This window comes from Diabrotica undecimpunctata, chromosome 4 (genome assembly GCF_040954645.1).
Source record: "Diabrotica undecimpunctata isolate CICGRU chromosome 4, icDiaUnde3, whole genome shotgun sequence".
Lineage (NCBI taxonomy): Eukaryota > Metazoa > Arthropoda > Insecta > Coleoptera > Chrysomelidae > Diabrotica > Diabrotica undecimpunctata.
Window position 1 is genome coordinate 27,621,731 of NC_092806.1, and position 13,533 is coordinate 27,635,263.

Here is a 13,533-nt window from a genome sequence, read left to right on the forward strand (position 1 = left end):
GGACTTACTGCTAATACTGCTGCCAGTGAAATATCTGATTTAACGAAAATACCTCTCACAGTGAAAAGAATTACATCAAATCCCATTAAGTCAAGAAGGAAGCGTAAGGATGCCGGTTCTACCAAATGTATTGACGAAAGTGATAAGGACTTAATAAGACGAAAAATTTACACAATGTACGAAGAGCAACGGATACTTACATTAGATGCTTTAAAACAACGGCTTACTAATGATGATACACAAATAAACTGTAGCCGCATTAGTCTTTGGAGGATTTTGTCTAAAACGGGCTTTAGATATCGTATAATTGACAAAAGGCAAGTGCTTATGGAGTCCCATCGTTTACAAAAGTGGCGTACTGAATATATAACTTCCATAAGAAAGTACCGTACAGAAAATCGACCAATAATTTATCTGGACGAGACATGGTTTGACACTCATGAAACACCATCCAAAATATGGTCCGATTCTTCCAACAGGTGTCAAACAAAAGCTCCATCAAACAAAGGGAAAAGAATAACAATTTTACATGCAGGATCAGAAAATGGTTGGGTTCCAAATGCCTTATGGCTTTCTGCCAAGAACATTAAAGACTCCTGCGTGGACTACCATGAGGATACAAGATACAACGGCAGAGCTTTTTGAGCAATGATTTAAGAATTGTCTTATACCTAACCTTCCTCAAAATAGTGTGATAGTAATGGACAATGCAAGTTACCACAGTCGTCAATTACATAAGCCTCTAAGTGCAAATAACACGAAAATTGAAATTCAAAACTACCTGTTAGAAAACGATATATATTTTGAAGAAAGTTATTTAAAAAATGAACTGTTAGAAGTGTTAAAATCATTTTCTATTAGAAAAGTATATGTTTGTGACGCATTGGCCGAGGACATGGGACATACAGTGTTACAGCTTCCGCCCTACTATTGTTTATTTAATTTCATAGAGCATATGTGGCACCAACTAAAGTCAAATGTTAGGTCACAAAATGTTTCTCCGACTTTAAGTGGTAGTGTAGTCGAATTAATAAGGAAATGTGTTGATGATATCTCCCCAGAAAGTTGGAAAAATTCAGTACGCCATGTAATAAACGTAGAAAATTCATATGTTACTTTGAATCACATAATTAAACCAATTGTTATTAATCTTGAAGAGGATAGCGACAGCGAAACAGAATTAGGTATTTAGGAATTCATAAATATATTTTGGTTATTTTGGGTATTTTTTTTTGTAAATATTAACTTGTATATATTTTTCTATATTTTTTTTTTCAATTAATCTATTTTTTGTACATTATGTATTCGTTTGTATGTATATACTGTAAATAGAACTATTATTACTGTACATTTTTAATGATATCCGATATATTAGGAAGAGCAAAAACTTTTAAACACGCCAGTTTTTTGCTGACAGTCCTAAGCCTGTAAAAAGTGTGAAGGAAAGTACCTTTCTGAATTTAGATCCATATACTAAAATTATTCACGTAGAAAAAAGAAACTACTTTCTTCATGTTAAAAATTGTTCAATTATCAAGTAAATTCACTTGAACAACCTGAAAATACCATATGAAATAATTTAATAAATTTTTATAATCGTGTATTACACAGCTACCAATGAAATATATTAAATAACAAACTTTCTGAAGTACGATTCTGTGTACTTCGGTAGTTTATTGAGAGACTCTTGTATACACAATAGGATTAACTCAGGTAATCATTAAGCACTCAACCATTTTTCGTGAAACAAACTTTACTATATAATACTTTTTCTTTTATAATTACCAATTCAATTTCCTACTTAAGAAAATAATACGTTTCATTGTGTATTTGTTAATTTAAAGTATCTCTATATTAAAGTAATTTTAGACTTATCCTGCCTGATAAAACTAATATAAAGAAAAAAATTGTTTGACCGATTTTTCAATGAGAGCCGTAATCTCGGATTGGCCTAATATTACAAAGTTGAGGCGCCCCAACACTCATAGATATTTAAAATCTGATGTACCTAAACCGGAAACATTCAGAGACACGTTGCGCTCCGAAATTTGTTTATTTTCTTTAAAAATGTCTCTTGAAAATGTAAACATGTCAAGTTCGGATCGAAATTGGACATTTGTTTACTTTTGCGAAAAAGGAATCATTCAAATATGCAGTTCTTATAATGTTGACATACCCAAGAGCGTTCAAAATTTTCAAGTTAGAGATTAAGCAGGTGACGACAGAGCAAGGGGAAAATCAGACGTAGAATGAAGAAATACACAATTTTTTGTTAAACAGCAAATTGAATTTTACATAAATATGCAGCCTTTGGCGCCTATGCATATGAAGCAGACAGAAAGAAGCATTTGACAGACGTGTAAATTTTGAATTTCAATAAAAACTCAAATCTTATCAAAGAAAAGTTAAGGAAACAAAAACAATTTCAAAAAGTGCAGATAAGAGATATTGTTTAATCATATATTATTTAATTTCATACTCATACAGTGTGTAAAAGCCAAATAGAATAAATTCATTATTTAGGTTACTGTACATATTTATAAAAAATCCCGAAACACGTCAAATTTAAATTATAACTTGACATTCTTTAACGTGAAAATGCAACCCCTACTTTCAACCCCCTTAGAATGACAGGTACAACCCCCAATTTTTAAAATAGGAAGTATAGGCTTGTGATGTAACGTTTGAAAGTTCTTTTCATTCTCCATTCAAAAATATTGTCGCTTTCAAGTTTATTAAGATTAATTAAGATAAAATAAATTAAAATCATGTGGTTACCGAAATTCGCTACAATACAATCAAAAACTAAAATGTAATGCAAAACGTAATAAAATGTAGAACACGAAAAAGAACTAGGAATGTTAATGAAGTAGATGTTCAAAATGTTCACCGCGAACGTCTTGGCAACATCCTAATCTCAAATAAAACTGTCTTCTAACATTATTTAACATAACAGGCGTGATCTACCTAATCGCAAGCGTTATTCGTTCTTCTAAGTCATTTAAATCAGAAGGTTTAGTTTTGTACACATGGCTCTTCACATATCCCCATAAAAAGAAATCTAATAATGTAAGATCAGGTGATCGCGCTGGCCATTCAATCGATCCTCGCCTCCCTATCCACCGATTGGGAAATATTGTATCGAGGTACTGCCGGACATTAAGTTGGTAATGTGGTGGTGCTCCATCCTGCTGAAACCATATCGTATTCGCTGGAACTTGAGGGTTTCCTGGATCAGGATATAAATTTGCCAACGTTGGAATGACATCATTTTGAAGTAGTGCCAAATAATTGTTGCCATTCAAGTTGCCCTCAATGAAAAAGGGACCAATGATATTGTTTCCTACAATCCCTGCCCAAACATTAACCTTTTGAGGGTATTGAGTGTGTTCTTCTCTCATCCAGTGAGGATTTTCCGTGGCCCAGCAGCGGCAATTTTGCCGATTAGCATGACCGTTAAGTGAAAAAGTACACTCATCAGGAAACATAACGTCTTCTAATTGGATAATATTTTTATCCAACATGTCCATCATTTGCTCACAAAAAAAAGTTCTATCAAAATCGTCTTCCATGAGCTCCTGAGTAGGTATCATCTTATAGGGATGCAATTTATTTTCTTTTTATATGTTTACTATCGATGTATGGCTAGCATTGAATGTAGTGGATGCCTGTCTACTCGATGTATATGGATTTTCCTGAAACTCAAGCAACACATCTAATTTGAGTTCATCACTCAGTGCATTGGCAGCTGCTTTTTTTATCTGCCTTACATGACCAAACTCGCGAAACTGCTTCTCTATTTTACTTATTGTTCCTTGGGATATAGGCGGTAAATTAGGAAATTTCTCATGAAATAGGCGTGTTACTTCCTGTTGTGTTCGGGTGTTATCTCCGTAACCAATCATTTGTAAAACTGTTATTTTATGCATTTCCGTTAATCTAACCATTTTTGAGAATTGAATTGAACGAACTTTTTACTTAAATTAAAATACTGACAACTTAAATAAAATAATTTACTAATGCGTATAAAATAACGTTGCCACGGAAATTCTTTAAAGTTTTTTAATGGTTACCATCTAAAAACCATTTGCTATGGTTTTTCGATAACCACATGATGTTAATTTATTTTATCTTAATTAATCTTAATAAACTTGAAAGCGACAACATTTTTGAATGGAGAATGAAAAGACCTTTCAAACGTTATATCACAAGCCTATACTTCCTATTTTAAAAATTGGGGGTTGTACCTGTCATTCTAAGGTGGTTGAAGGTAGGGGTTGCATTTTCACGTTAAAGAATGTCAAGTTATAATTTAAATTTGACGTGTTTCGGGATTTTTTATAAATATGTACAGTAACCTAAATAATGAATTTATTCCATTTGGCTTTTACACACTGTATATGACTCAGCTAAGTTAAAACATTTTAGAAATATATCAAAATACATTGTAACGATATGATTTTGTGAATCCATTACACGGTAGAAAAATCAGAATAGAAATTCTTAGAATCTTGAAAGTCTTACAGGGAGGAGATGGTGAATGTGCTTCCAAGAAAGAGATTACACAAATTGCTTGCATCCAAGAGACCAGATTACGAACTCATCAAATAGCGAAAGAACTAGGTGAAGCATACAAATTGTGGCACGTAGGGAAAAGTAACATTAGGAATTGAGTTGGTATAATTGCTGACAGAGAAATAAAAAAAAGTCGTAATAATGAATAACAGAATACTGCCAGTGAAATTTATACTGTATAAAGATGTTTTATGTGTGTGTGTGTGTGTGTGTGTGTGTGTGTGTGTGTGTGTGTGTGTGTGTGTGTGTGTGCGTGTGTGTGTGTGTGTTATGGAATACTATGCGTTTATTTCTTCTCCGGACTAACTCTTTGTTTTGGAATTAAACAGAATATATTGACATGTATAAATTTATTATATTAGAGGATGAAAATTACACTCTGCTTGTTATTTCTTAAAACTATGAATATATAAGTTCTGTTATCTACAATTATTTAACGATGTTTCTGGATGGATTTGAGTACAAGAGATTGGACTCAAATATTAATATTAAAATAGCAAATACGGATAGCTTATCGAACAAAGAAATAAGAGAAATAAATTATTATTATTCCATAGATACGAAGTATTAGGTGAATAAACTAGCGAAACTTATTTATTCTAAATAGGAAAATATTTATGAAGAGTATTGATTCTGATTTCTAACAGCAAATAACTATTAGTGATTATACATGAGAACTTTTCATAATTGTAAATAACATATACCAGGTGACTAAAAACTATATAGAAATACATAGATACTTTAATTATCTTACATGTGAGTAGGTAGGTACATTACACCTCCTTTTGTAAGAATGAAAATAATTGTAAAATGAATTTTCATTTAAATGGTATAAAACATTTGTATACATTATTATTTTATTTTAACACATTTAAATAGTTTCTTTTAGTCTCGATAGTCTTTCACTTCGTCTTATCGGTGTAGTCTCTGTGAAACTAGTCTCTTCACACTTTTTGGATTCACTATAATTATTGTCTTTATTATGTTTACAATCTATACTTAAATCTGTCTCATGTACATGTTTTCGTTTACTTTGACATATATTTAGTGTTAAACAATTTGTAATTTGTTGACAACTATGTGACGGATTTCTACGAAATCGTCGGTAAAAATATTTAATTATCCTGTATAAAATATAAAGTAACATACATTTTATCAAAAATAAGATTGCATAAGTGAAATAAGAACTATTTTTTATTGTGTCTGAAAAATTAATATTTGTTTCTGAGGTCATTTTCTCTAAATTATCTAGTTTATGGCTTGCTAAATTTAATGCATCTCGATCGAGATTATTTAATTGTAAGGGAACAAGGTGTAATTTGGATTCATTATTTATCTTAATATCATCACAACAGACTTCTGGAAGGGATAAATCTGGAATGATAGACTGAAAATTACTTTCTTTTGGATTTGAGACAGATATCAAAATAGTTGATCCGGTGTAAGTTTTGCAATTATTCGAAGTAGAAAAAATACCTGTGTTTGAAAGAACAATAGATATTGGCGTACTAGTCTGACAGCTTAAAGTTAAATCTGTTGGTTTGGGTAAAACATATATCCAAGAATTTGGTTTGTTTAATTTATGCCAAATTTCATATTCTGTTTGAATTATACGAGTATCGCAACTAGATGGTATGTTTGTTATTGAAGTTAACAATTCAGTTTCACAAATTGGATTAGTGTGTGTAAATCGGAAAGTATCAGGATTTTTGCAAATAAGTTTTTCTTCATCTAATGAATAACAGTCTTCTAATGTATCAATAGTAACATAAATGTTTCTATTTTCTGAAAGAACAAGATATTTGACAGATGGAAGAATAAAGGTAAGTCTCTTTAATGTTGGATGAATTATAGGAAGAGATATTAGTTTAAAAAGAGAATAAGGAGTATTACTAACCAAAGGTATACTAACCGTAATTAAAATCTTGTTATCAAAATATATATATTTAAGTAAAATGATATCGAAATATTTATGAGCATAATCGATAGTCAATGGAAATGGATAAGTCGATGTACTAGGTAAATGCGTTACCGTTTTAGATAATTCTTGAATTAGTTGCTCAGGTGTTATAACAGAAGGATGAAGGTTATTATTTCTTGCAAATAGAATAACGTTTATTAAAGTAGAATATTCTTGTTGTAATTCTGTTATAAAGAAAGTTAGTAAGGTAAAATGTTCTTCAATTTTTTGTTTTAAATCTAAATTAAAATATTTATTATTCATTTTATCTGTGTAATTGGTAATTGATTCAAAATTTTTATCAAAAATCACTTTGTTTCGGTCTAGATTTGTAATAGAGTTATTAAAATTTGCAATCGTGGCTTTTACTACATGAATTTGTTGTTTTAGTAAATCAAGAAGATGATTTTCGTTACTTTCAGCTTTGTTAATAGCATTATTGAAATTTTCAGCATCATCACTGTCTAAGGTACCGAATAAGGTCCTGAAAACAGATCCAATTGCATTAAATAGAGCGCGTTTTGGTCTAAAATGTTCATGCAGAATTATGTTTTTTAAAGTTTGTTCATCTTGAAAGAGTCTAGGTATGATTTGTCCTAAGAGTTTTAGTGAAGTATCGCATAATCGTAATTCAATAAGAACTGGTTTGTTTTGACACAGTCTTAATGTTTTTTGATAGGTGAGATCTACAAAATTTAATTTGTCTGTAAAAGGTTGTAAAGGAATATGACTTAATATGTTCCAATGAGTTTCAATAAATTGAACATTTTTTATGTGTTCGTAATAGATTCCAGGTGATTTGTTGATAGGAGTATTGGTATATTTCTTGTGAATTTGTTCACTATTTGTCAGCCATATTATTGCATACCTGAAACAAAAGCATGTTTCAATCTATTCATGTGAACTTTTATTGGTTTTTTTATTTACTAAAATTGTGCAATTGACAGGAGAATTTATCTCTAGAATTTTATAAGGTCCATTATAATTTTGTGTAAGTTTTTTGGTTTGACCCTTCTTTGTTTGCTCATTTTGGAGATATACTAATTGTCCTTCTAAGAAAACGGTGTCATTAATCTTTTGGTCATAATATTTTTTACTGACTACTTTAGATTCTAATAGATTCGTTTTTGCTAACTCATGAGATTTTCTAAGCTTAAGTGTTAAATTATCTAAATAATCTTCATATGTATATTTGAGTTCTACTGGTCGTATTATACTGCTAGGTAGATTAGGTGTATATCCAAATATTAGTTCATATGGTGTGAATTTGGTTGAAGTATGATTAGTTGTATTATATGAAAACATAGCAAAATCTAGCCATTCGTCCCAATCGGATTGATCAGCTTTAATATAATGTTTAAGGTAGTCTGCTAAAGTAGCGTGACTCCTTTCTAATGCAGCATTTGATTCTGGATGATAAGCAGTACAATTTATATGTCTGATTTTAAAAAGCTTGGCGATTTGAGAAAATAATTTGGAAGTAAAATCTCGGCCTTGATCAGTAACTATTATATCGGGTTTTCCAAACTTGCAAATAAATCCACGAACCAGATTTTCAGCGATAGTCTTGGTTTCATGATTCGGAATTGCATAAGCTTGAGAAAATTTTGTTAAGTCATCTTGTAATGTTAATATGAACTTATTACCTGACTCGGTTAAAGGTAAAGGACCTACTATATCTAAAAATATTTTTTCTAATGGATTTGAGCTTGTTGTTGTTATCTCCATGGGCTTTACGAATTTTTTTCTAACGAGTTTATTTTTCTGACAAGATTCACAGGTTTTTATAAAGTTTTTAATATCATTTTTCATATTATTCCATTTGAAATGTTTTTTTATACGATTGTATGTCCGATGAAAACCAGAGTGTCCAGCCGTAGGACTAGTGTGATTCTCTTGTAATATTGTAGTTATTTCCTCAGGTTCAGGATTTGTTAGTATATCATGATAAATGATAATAGATATATCAGTTTTTCTAAAAATAAATCTAATCATAGATCTAATTTTTCCCCAACTTAATTTATCGTAGCTAAAAGTTATTCTGGGTAGGCAAATTTTTAATATTTTATCGTTTAATAACCAGTCTCTTAATTTTATTAGGGAATTAAATATATCTTCATAAGAGGTATTGTCCCAATAATTATTTTTTATAAATATGTAATAAAAGTTTTTATTTTGATCAGAAATATATATAATGTCATTTAGTCTTGGATTTTTGGCTTTCAATTTTTCTATATGACTGAATTGTTTATTTATTTGTTTCTGAACGATCTCATTAAAATTTAAATCTACGGAAACAAACAATGCTAAATTTTGTGAAAATGATGTAATCTTTTCATTTGTTTCTTTTATATTATCATTTGTTATTAATATAGTTTCGGATTTAGATAAGAACTGTGAATAAGTGTCATTATTTTCTTTACTCATTTTGTTTATTTGTAAGGTGATTGTTGCCGGGTTTTTGTTTTCTTCGCAAATATTTGTTTCAGATATGGTTAAAGGAGGACGACTTAAACAATCAGCATTTTGATTTAATTTACCTGGTTTATAAATAATTTCATAGCTATATTCTTCTAATGCTAATCTCCACCTAACGAGTCTTGATCCGGGATCTTTTACATTAAATAGCCATGTGAGTGGTTTATGATCCGTATAAATGAAAAATTTATTTCCGTACAAATATGGTCTAAAGTGTTTAACACTCCATACAATTGCAAGTAATTCTTTTTCTGTTGTGCTATAGTTTGATTCCGCTTTGTTCAAGGTACGACTAGCATAAGCAATAGGTAAATCATCTGGTACTTTACCTTGAGAAAGTATGGACCCTATTGCATAATTACTAGCATCCGTTGTTAAGACAAAGGGTTTGGTAAAATCTGGATACTGAAGTATTGGTTCTGAACAAAGTATTGATTTCAGGTTCTCAAATGACTGTTGTTGAATGCTTGTCCAATTAAATTCAACATTTTTCCTCAGCAGTTTTGTTAAAGGTTGTGTTAAAGCACTGAAATTTTTTATAAAGCGTCTATAATAACCAGTGAGACCCAAAAAGCTCTTAATATCTTTTTGTGTTCTGGGTATAGGAAAATCTGTAACAGCACATACCTTTTTTTCGTCCGGTTTGACACCAAATTCAGTTATTAAATGTCCTAAATACATTACTTCGCGACGAAAAAATTCGCACTTATCTGGTTGTATTTTTAAGTTGAATGTAGACAATTTTTCGAATACTTCTTTTAATCTTTTATTATGATTTTCTAATGTATCGGCATGAATGACTATATCGTCGAGATAGACAAAACATCTGTAATTTTGTATTCCTGAGAGGACAGTATTCATTAGCCTTTGAAAAATACTGGGAGCATTTTTTAATCCAAATGGCATTCGTGAATATTGATAATGTCCAGACGGAGTTGAGAAAGCAGTCTTTGGAGAATCCTCAGGATCCATTTTGATCTGGTGAAATCCTGATGTTAAATCTATTGTTGAAAAATATTTTGAATGACCCAATTGGTCTAATATATCGACTATATTCGGAAGTGGAAATGAATCTCCTATAGTAATATCATTTAGTCGTCGATAGTCTATAACAATTCGCCATTTCTTCTTTGCTGAAGCATCGGCCTTTTTTGGCACAACCCAAAGGGGCGAATTCCATGGCGAAGTTGATTCTTCGATAATACCTTGATCTAGCATACCTTTTATTTGAGTTTCGACTTCATGTTTGTGTACTTCAGGATACCTGTATGATTTAGTGCTAATAGGTACATTAGAATTTAAAGGAATTTTGCAAGTTATGGCATTTGTACTGGTAAGTTGATCTCCTTCCAGATAAAAGATATGATTGTACTCCTTGCAAATAGAAATTAAAGATGATTTTTCTTCACTATTTAAATGATCTGTTCTCAAGGCATTTTTTAATTTAGCAATTCTGTTAGAATTCGTATTATCTTTATAAGAAGACATTTTTCGTATATTTGCATTGTTTTGTAAATTTGGAATTTTTTCTATTGCTACTTGAATATCGTTTAATTCAACATCCGTTTCAGTAGTGTTTACGATTGAGGTTAAAAAGAAATCATTTTTTACTTTAACAACACTAGGACATAAAAATACACCTTTAAAGATTTCGCGTTCGGGACATAATCCTTCGCTTAATTCATTATTTATTACTTTAATTTGAACAATTGTTTCAGTTCTTGCGGATAGAATAGTTTTATTACTTCTTGAGTTAGAATTAGAGTTTTGATTTAGTATAAGATCGTCTGAACAGGATTTTTCTTCTGAACAGGATTTTGATTTATGATTTCGTGAAGAGTTACAAGTTTTATTTGTGCATATCTCAGTGGATTTTACACATTTTGGACTTGAATTTTCTTTGGATTTAGAGTTAGATTTAGATTGAATTGGATTGGATAGTAGTTCTTCACTACTTAAGGTTATTTGGATATCATTGGTTTCTAAATAAGAATGATCCTCTATGGATTTAGCATCATAAGGAAATATTTCATCGATATTAGAACTTGTCTCGATATTTTGATCTCTCAGAAATTCGTCATTGTCATTGTTTAATGGAGATTTTATATATTCGATTGAAATAGAACAATTTTTAAAGTTTAATTTATTTTCTTTATAATCAATTTGGCATTTATTTATTTCAAAAAAATCGCTACCTAATATACCGTCGAAATGAAGAGGAAAATCGTCTTCTACGACATAGAAAACATGAGTTTGGACAAAATCTTTTATCTTGAAATTTACGTTACAACTACATATAGTTTTATTTGGATTTAAGACATTTTTATCAATGCCTCGTAGAGTAATAGACTTAGAATAAATTTTTGGAATGTTTAGTATTTTTGAATATTTAATTAAAGAAATATCTGCGCCTGTATCGATTAGAAACTTGCAAGAGGATGGATTAGAATTATTTACTAAGGGTAAATCTACATAGGAAGTGACTGAGAAGTTGATGGTTGTGATACGGCCTGAACTGAACGAACTCCTCGAGAATCGACCGTTGGTTGTCGAGGATTCTGGAAGTTTAAAGAATTTGTTGGATTTTTGTTTTTATTGTTAAATTCGCGTTTTCTACATTCTTCTATAACGTGACCTGGTTTTTTGCAGTATCTGCAAAAACGTTGGGAAGTGTTGGTATTTTCTTTTCTTAAGTTTGGAGGAAAATCAGAATTGGAATTTGAATTTGAAGGTTTATAATTTTGATTTTGAGAATTTGACCTTTGAAGATTTGAATTAGGATATTTTGGGTTTTGAAAACTAGAATTTTGAAGATGTCTAACATTTCTATCTGAATTGTTTTTATATCGACAGTTATTTGAGGAATGGTTATTTCGTTTGCAAATATTACAGAATGGTCTGAAAATTTCTTGTCTTGATAACTGTTCTTGTTCTTCGGCAATTGCTATAGCAACAGCTCTTTCTAAGGAATCTGGATTTCGGGCTTTGATTAAAATAGAGAGGTCTTTGTTTAATCCTCTAATAAAGACATTTAGTGCTTGAGTTTTTAAGAGTTTAGTACATGCATTTCTTGCATCTGGAGATAAGTCTGGATCAAGTGTATTTATTAATTTTATATAGCAATTTTCAACTTTATTTGCAAATGACATTACATTTTCACTGGGCATCTGACGTAAGGAATGTAATTCCAATTGCCACTGACCTTCAGTTCGGCGTTCAGAATAAGCATCTAATAAGAAGTCTTTTAAATCTTTCCATTCGTCAAATGTTCTGTTTCTAGTTATGGCCCTAGCTTTATCGGTTAATTTAGTTTCTATAATGGCTAATAAGATGGGTTTGGATTGCGGATTTACTAAATTGTATGCTTTATCACAATTGTCTATGAATTCGTATAATTTTGATTTTGTACCATCAAATCGAATGAGAAGTTTTTCAGCTATTTCAATTGATACTGACATTTTATTTGAATTAGAAGTAGAAGAATTTGAAAGAGAATTTGAGTCGGGAGAAGGTATTTGTTCGTCAAATAAGTTACTTATATCAGGATATAAAGTAGACATACGTTTACAAGATTTTTAAAATATGAGACAGAATTTAAGATAGAATGTACTTACAAGTAGAATATTGTTGTTGGTCGCATAGTCTATTATTCCACGGGTTCACCTCTACTTCCGATGGAACTACAATTGGGTTATGACTGGAACTGGATTTCGAACTGGATGTACTGGACCCCAATGTAATTAGTTGTAGTGGCGATTTTTCCACACTGACAGTTTTTTTTTTGAATGATTCCTCGAAGGAAACAAGTCAATTCAAAAATTCCTCAGCTCTCCTTCTATCAGCAATCAGAGGAACTCTGCTACTAATATCCCACTTCTGACACCAAATTTTGTTATGGAATACTATGCGTTTATTTCTTCTCCGGACTAACTCTTTGTTTTGGAATTAAACAGAATATATTGACATGTATAAATTTATTATATTAGAGGATGAAAATTACACTCTGCTTGTTATTTCTTAAAACTATGAATATATAAGTTCTGTTATCTACAATTATTTAACGATGTTTCTGGATGGATTTGAGTACAAGAGATTGGACTCAAATATTAATATTAAAATAGCAAATACGGATAGCTTATCGAACAAAGAAATAAGAGAAATAAATTATTATTATTCCATAGATACGAAGTATTAGGTGAATAAACTAGCGAAACTTATTTATTCTAAATAGGAAAATATTTATGAAGAGTATTGATTCTGATTTCTAACAGCAAATAACTATTAGTGATTATACATGAGAACTTTTCATAATTGTAAATAACATATACCAGGTGACTAAAAACTATATAGAAATACATAGATACTTTAATTATCTTACATGTGAGTAGGTAGGTACATTACATGTGTATGTATGTATGTGTGTTTATATTCCTCAATCCATCGAAGTACTGGGCGAGAATAATAGAAAATATTTTGATGGTCAATTAGGGGAAATACTTGACAGAGGATATATTCCAACA

General features: G+C 30.6%; 1 protein-coding gene and 1 long non-coding RNA gene across 2 annotated transcripts in view; both read right to left on the bottom strand.

Annotated features, from left to right (window-relative positions):
* LOC140439337 (uncharacterized) overlaps nt 1-13,533 on the bottom strand; it is a 432,790-nt gene that overhangs the window by 402,776 nt on the left and 16,481 nt on the right. The window lies entirely within an intron of this gene.
* LOC140439335 (uncharacterized) lies at nt 4,847-13,408 on the bottom strand. Its single transcript, XM_072529181.1, has 2 exons — nt 12,628-13,408; nt 4,847-7,403 (listed from the first exon to the last, which is right to left on the bottom strand). The coding sequence occupies exons 1-2, from the start codon at nt 12,651-12,653 to the stop codon at nt 5,447-5,449; spliced, it is 1,983 nt and encodes a 660-aa protein (XP_072385282.1). The 5' UTR covers nt 12,654-13,408; the 3' UTR covers nt 4,847-5,446.